At 51.3% G+C, this 6,550-nt stretch overlaps 1 protein-coding gene across 1 annotated transcript; it reads left to right on the top strand.

Moving 5' to 3' along the window:
• Window positions 1-1,997: 1,997 nt before the first annotated feature.
• Window positions 1,998-5,896, top strand: LOC100191414 (putative protein phosphatase 2C 1). The gene is made up of 5 exons (NM_001136848.1): window positions 1,998-2,560; window positions 2,698-2,967; window positions 3,101-3,221; window positions 3,319-3,542; window positions 4,924-5,896. Exons 1-5 carry the CDS (start codon window positions 2,336-2,338, stop codon window positions 5,377-5,379), a joined length of 1,296 nt encoding a protein of 431 aa, NP_001130320.1. The 5' UTR covers window positions 1,998-2,335; the 3' UTR covers window positions 5,380-5,896.
• Window positions 5,897-6,550: the final 654 nt, after the last annotated feature.

Below are 6,550 nucleotides of genomic sequence, written 5' to 3'. Positions count from 1 at the left end.
CGGACTCGTTTCTATTTCTAACGCTAACCCGGCTTGTAGTTGTGATTAAGTTTGTAAATTTCAGATTCGCCCTATTCACCCCCCCTCTAGGCGACTTTCACCCACAACAGAAAGGCGATCAAGTCCGACTCGGCTGCGACTCCATCTCGGGTTCCAGGACCAGTCTGCACTAAAATGGACGCCCAAGATGCATCCGATCTCTGATTGCGACAGACTTGATATGGTTGGAATGATAAAGAGATTATCTAACCAACCCAACTGGTTCCACCCTAAAATTCATCCGGAGTCAACGAGAATCGTCGAAACAATTCAACGTTCAGATTCTGTTTTGGTGCTGCGACACCGTCTGTTGGGTCGTTGGGCCGTGTATTGCGTCTGAGCCCATTAGGGGCGAGTCCAGGGGTCACACACGCCCTAATACTCTATTTTTTCAGCAGCCGCCGCCACATTAGGTTTGTGTTTTGCTTAGATCAATTCTGTCATCGAACAGTGTCGCTGTCATCGGTTTGTGAGACCCCATCCCGTAATCAATACAATTTTGGTTGCATTTCTTTCCTGTTCTTGCTTGTGTTCTTGATTGCGCTTGCAGGGATAAGCCTTCGTGGTGAGGTCACTCGGGTGTCACGGGTGATAACCAACGGAGCTGTGGTGTAGTGATTACGAGGAACCGTTCGCTCGAAGCCTTAGATCATCAATGTCGAGATCTCGAGTGAATCAAGTTATCGTATCTCACGAAAGATCGGGTCGCGTCTTCTATCAGGCGCGACCCATCATTTAGCGCCCTACCAGAAGTTCGCGCACTCAGGTCAAGGGGCACGTGTGTCGTAAATGCATCGTAGTTCGTGGGGGCTCGTAGGTCATGAGTGTTATGCGACCCGAGGGGTCCGTAGGTCATGAGTGGAAAGTGACCGACATCCGCGTTGTGGCTCGGTGCGAGGCGTGGTTAAATGTGGTCGACTATTTATGGCGGGTCAGTCTGGGGCCGTACGCGAGATCCACTCGATTGGTTCTGTTTCGACACGCCTAACCCCCATCAGGTTGCGCCACGTCCGACCCTGGGCTCGGTGTCGCGAAGTTCGACCGGGGTGGGTTCTTTTAAGGTTAACGTATCCACCTCTTACAATTGACTATCGGGTCCCAGCGACCGGGACTCTTTCCCTTTCGCGCTCTCTAACCGGCAGGTCTCAAGGACACGTGATCATTTCCTAGGCAGTTGTAGTCAAATTCTATCATGTTCTACAAATTTTCATGAGATCCCTTCAGAAGCGACAAGGGGACATAATTGAGCGATTAACAGAAAAATGATGAAAAAGGTTATTAAAAAGAATGAGGTCATGAAAAATAGCTTTATGCTTCCAAGTATTCAAAAATATTCTTAAGGCCCTGTTCGGTTGTTCCAGATTGGAGCCCCGGATTAATTCCTAGCCGGATTACTTCTCTAATTTATATAAATTTTGATGAGCTGAAATGAATCCTGACTTATTCCGGTACAACCGAATGAGCCCTAAAGGGTCCGATAGATAAAAACAAAAGGTTAAATTCACACCATAAAATCACCCAAACACAGGTAGTTGCATCATTTTCACTTCAAGTAGGCTCAACGTAAGCTTGAGAGGAGCGTAAGCCGCCCGTTGTGCTCCTCCCCGCTCTGACCGCTGCCGCCACGTCCGCGCCCCGTCGCCCCTGCTCGCCGCTTGTTTATTCCTCGCAGTGCGTGACCCGGCAGCTGGTATATGTGCTGCTGCACAAGTAAACAAGTCACTCGTAGCCAACCGCACAATTAATCAATCCGGAGTCACAGTAATCCAGCAACGCCGACGACCGGTCAGCAGCATCAGCACCAGCGACAAGCAACGGCGGCACGGGCAGCGCGTCGAGCGCTGAGCCCCTCGCCTCCAACTCTTCCCAGTCCCACGCCCGCCGTCCCCGTCCCCGACTCCCCGAGAGCCGCTGTGCCTCTTCTTTCTCCGTGAATGGGAAAAGCTGTCTGACTCACCCTCACTGCCTCTGCGTGCGTGCGTCACTGCCGCGCCGCTCGCCCGATCACGCGATAAATAACTCGCCTCTCTCTCTCCTCCTCAAGCAGTCAGGCTCATCCAGGGATCAGGGGACCCGCCCGCCTTGACTTTTCACGTTGCGTTTGAGCGGTGCTGCTGATCTGCGATTCCTCCTCTCTCTCTCTCTCTCCACTCCACACCTGAGAGGGAATCCTGCTCCCTCTTGCTCCGCGCCCGCGGCGGCGGCGGCGGCTTTGGTATCCGTGCGGGTGTTTCTGTCCGGCGTTTACTTGCCGGGCCAGCGCGGCATTGGAGGAGGGAGATCGGAGGCGTGATCGATGGGGAACTGCGTGGCGAGCGGGGGCACGACGACGGTCACGGCGGCAGGTGCTGCAGGGGAGGACGGGAGGCGGCGGGGGAGGAGGTGGAAGGCGCCGCGGGAGGAGCAGCTCGGTTCGGTCCCCGGCCGGATCTTCTCCAACGACGGCCGCAGCCGCACCGCCGCCGTGTTCACGCAGCAGGGGCGGAAGGGGATCAATCAGGACGCCATGCTCGTCTGGGATGTAGGCCACCGAATCTCTCCCTCCCTCCCTCTCTCTCCCTCCCGTCCTTCCCGCCGCGTAAACGGCTGGGTTCTCGTTGTCAATTTGTTCCACCGAGGATGGTGGTAACGGTGCTGGAGTGTCTGTCGCCTTGGCAGGGGTTCGGCGGGGAGGAAGACGTCGTGCTTTGTGGGGTGTTCGACGGGCACGGCCCGCATGGCCACCTGGTGGCGCGCAGAGTCCGCGATGCGATGCCGCTGAAGCTCATGTCCGCGGTGCGCGCGTCCAAGGCTGGCTTGGATATGCCCGCCGCCGCGTGGAGGAAGGCCTTCGCGCGCGCCTACAAGACCATGGACAAGGACCTTCGCTCCCACGCCACCCTAGATTGCTTCTGCAGTGGCAGCACCGCCGTCACCGTACTCAAGCTCGTAAGTGCCACCGGACTTGACACGAGTTTGCTATCCATCGATTCCATCTTGCCTCGCAGAAACATATGTCAATTCTGTTGGATGTATGCGTTCAGCTGCGCACCGTCCACTGACGCGCGGTTTCTGCACGCAGGGCTCGGATCTCTACATGGCCAACATTGGTGACTCACGCGCCGTCCTTGGCTCGAGGGATGGTGGCGACGGCGGCATGGTGGCCTTGCAACTGACTATTGACCTCAAACCGGATGTTCCCAGTACGCAGCTATATTCTCCCTCCGCCATTATTTCTGATTTATGGATGCGGTGCCGTGTTAGGAATTTGAGTGTTAATGCTACCGTATGTCATTTCAGGCGAGGCAGAACGGATCAAGAAGTGCAGGGGCAGAGTATTTGCTCTGCAGGACGAACCGGAGGTGCCGCGGGTCTGGCTGCCGTTCGATGACGCGCCAGGCCTGGCAATGGCCCGGGCCTTTGGGGACTTCTGCCTCAAGGATTATGGTGTCATTTCGGTTCCAGAGTTCTTCCACTGGTCGCTCACAGAGAAGGATCAGTTTGTCATCCTTGCATCAGATGGGGTAATTTTCTCTACCAAGTGCTCCACTTTATTGTTCTCTGTTCATGGATATTTGCACTTGCAAAGATATGAAGTTGAGGGTATCTCTTCCCCCAGCAAATCTTGCCCTTATCTTTCATCATAACATGATTAGTTGCAATGTAATGTCAATCTGCGGCACTTTCGCAGTCGTGATCTAAGTAGCCGCACATGGTGGGCCTTCAGGGTCCAGGATGTCCCGTGTATTTCATAGAAGCTAAAAGAGAATCCGTGATCATACCTACAAGTGATCCAGTGTTTTGACTTCAAAATGTTTTAGCTTTTAGGGGTTGGTTGATAAACTGTCATCATGGCTGGTGCAAGGATAATAATTTCTGGCATAGGTCCCTTTCCTGCCTAGTGCACAGATAATGATTAGCCAGCTTAACACCCTTCCCTGTTGCACCGTCACCACCTGTTGTTATCTGCTGTCCTTCAGCTGTTAAATCTCCTCCATGCTCAACTCGAGAGGACCACTTGAGTTAGTGATTTATGAATTGTCATGAGATCAGGTGCACCTTCCTACTTGAACAATTTGGAGATTAAGCCTGTGGCTAGGGACTATTCGTTGCATTAGATAATTAAAATTATCAAGCGCTCCTCAACTAGGGAAAATTAAGATTCTCACTGTCTAGTAACTTGCTTCCCCATTGATTCCCTGTTTATGATATTTGCATCTGAACGATGTGGATTTCATAGTAAGGGCCGGTCCTCGCACAATTTGCTGTCATTGAAAGATTTATAATCTTCCTTTAGACAACTTATTTATTGCAGGTCATTATATATGTCACTGTTGTTAAAGTTCAGGGACCAATCAAAATAAGAGTGAAATTTAACCATACCAGTTGTCGTAGTGAAACTGATAATCACTTGCCAGTAATGTACTGGTTCAAAATTCCTACATCCTCGCTTGAACGCTCTTTAGATTAGTGCGCCCACACTACATTGGCCTAACTAATGTATACTATCGAAAGTAAGATTTTGTCCTGGTAGAACTTTGAAACCTTTGTTGAAATGATTGTGGTTGGTGAAGATAGTTTATTTTTTCATAAATGATGGACTTCTCTATCACGTTTGAAGCATTCGTTTAATGTAAGAGCAGTTGGGTCGATTCTTAAGTCACTGTCTGCGTTGTTGGTTTTAACTTTTGACGCTGTTTATTATTGCAATATTCAAAGCATGATACTTTAGCCCCTTTCAGCATCTATGTTTTTTAAAAAGAACAAAAAGGTAAAGAGCATTCGTGTGGGATCAGCAAGAGATCCGGTTTTTAATCTTATATTTGTCCTTCTGCCTTCTCTTGTTTGGCTGCCACTTGGCAGAATTATACTTCTATATATCTATTGCTAACGCAAATCATGCAGGTGTGGGATGTCCTCAGCAACCAGGAGGCCGTTGACATAGTGTCGTCGTCCCCAAGCCGATCAAAGGCCGCAAGATCCCTCGTCGAGGCCGCGACCCGTGAATGGAAAACCAAGTACCCGACATCGAAGATCGATGACTGCGCAGTGGTCTGCCTATATCTGGACGGCAAAATGGACCACGAACGTGACTCGACGGCCTCCATGGACAACATGAGCCTCGACGAAGGTTCAGCCGCGGACCCAAACGAAGCCCAGGAGCAGGAGCCAGCGCTGACCCGCAACTTCACGGTCAGGACGGTCGCCGGAAGCGCCCACGAGAAGGCGCTGTCGGGGGCGGTGGATGTGGTCGTTGCCGGCGCAGCCCACGACCAGAGTTGGTCAGGCCTCGACGGGGTGACGCGGGTGAACTCGCTCGTCCAGCTTCCGAGGTTCTCCGACGAGAAGGCGATCGGCTGACGAGCTGTGCAATTCTTTGGTTTTCAGTTAACTTATTATCTTTTCCTGCTTGAAAATTTAGTTTAGTTTGCCCGTTGTTTGAGAGCAAAGATGGAAACGGAATACTGTATGGTCTTTGTGATTTGCATCGGCGCGTAGGTATAGTGTGTTTTTTGAGCCACTGTGGTCTTAGGGTGTGAGCCGCGACTTTTAACACGGCGGAATTGTGCTTTGCTGGAGCACAAAGGGTTCGTCCTATGCTGTGTTCTATCTTCAGGTATGATAAGCATTCCTGAAAGGTGAAACAGCAAGGGGCGCCTTTTGTTCAGAGCTTGCGATTTTGCTGTGTTTAAACGAACAGCTCGTGCTCCTAAGCACACTGGGGCGCAAACGCATGCTAGGCGCCAGTCATCTGGGGGTGAGGTGATGACGCTGTCGGGTGGCCTGTAAATTCGAGCACCGTCCATCGGCACAGCACTTGGCTTTGTAAAAAGAGAAGCGTGTGTCTGGGCTTTTCCCGGGCGTAGCTTTTGTTGACAGGGCCCGGGACGCTTTGTGTTGTGTGTCGGCTTTACCGACCGACGTCTGATCGATCCGCATCTGCAGTTCTGCATGGTGCTTTGCCATGGCACCCTGACCTTGGTTCCTTGCCATAGTGCGGGTAGTGGTAGTACGCCTTGCATGCTGTATCTTGTCTGGAATGTATGTATGTAACCTGCCGAAATGTGCTGTAGAGCTGTACGGCAGCACAAGTTGTAAGGTAATCCGTGCGAGGCCTCATGGATCCAATCGCTTGCACGTGATTTGTCAGTTTCTTAGTACCATTTCTGCACTCTCCTACTGCTACTGTTTTAAATTAAACTATAGAGAGAATTATAAAGATCTGTGACAACAAATATGTGTAATCAAAAAATATAATTGATAATTTATTAAACTTCCATGGTGCCCACTGCCCAGGACCGGCACTCGTGAGGCACCGTACCGGTACCAACGGCTACCCGTCACATGATCTGGATCTCGCATCCGTTCTGTCGCTGACCAGCGACGTGGCAACACATTCACCGCAGCAGTCATCAGTACAATCTACAGGTATCGATACTGTGCATGTCGACCACTCCGGGACCAGGATGAAGAGAGAACGGCATACATACCTCCAAAGAATTTTAGCTAGCTAAAATCATGTTCCACAAAA

The sequence above is a fragment of the Zea mays genome, chromosome 7 (genome assembly GCF_902167145.1).
Source record: "Zea mays cultivar B73 chromosome 7, Zm-B73-REFERENCE-NAM-5.0, whole genome shotgun sequence".
Taxonomy (NCBI): Eukaryota; Viridiplantae; Streptophyta; class Magnoliopsida; order Poales; family Poaceae; genus Zea; species Zea mays.
Note: the sequence above shows the minus strand (reverse complement) of the source record. Positions and strands in the feature narration are given on the sequence as shown.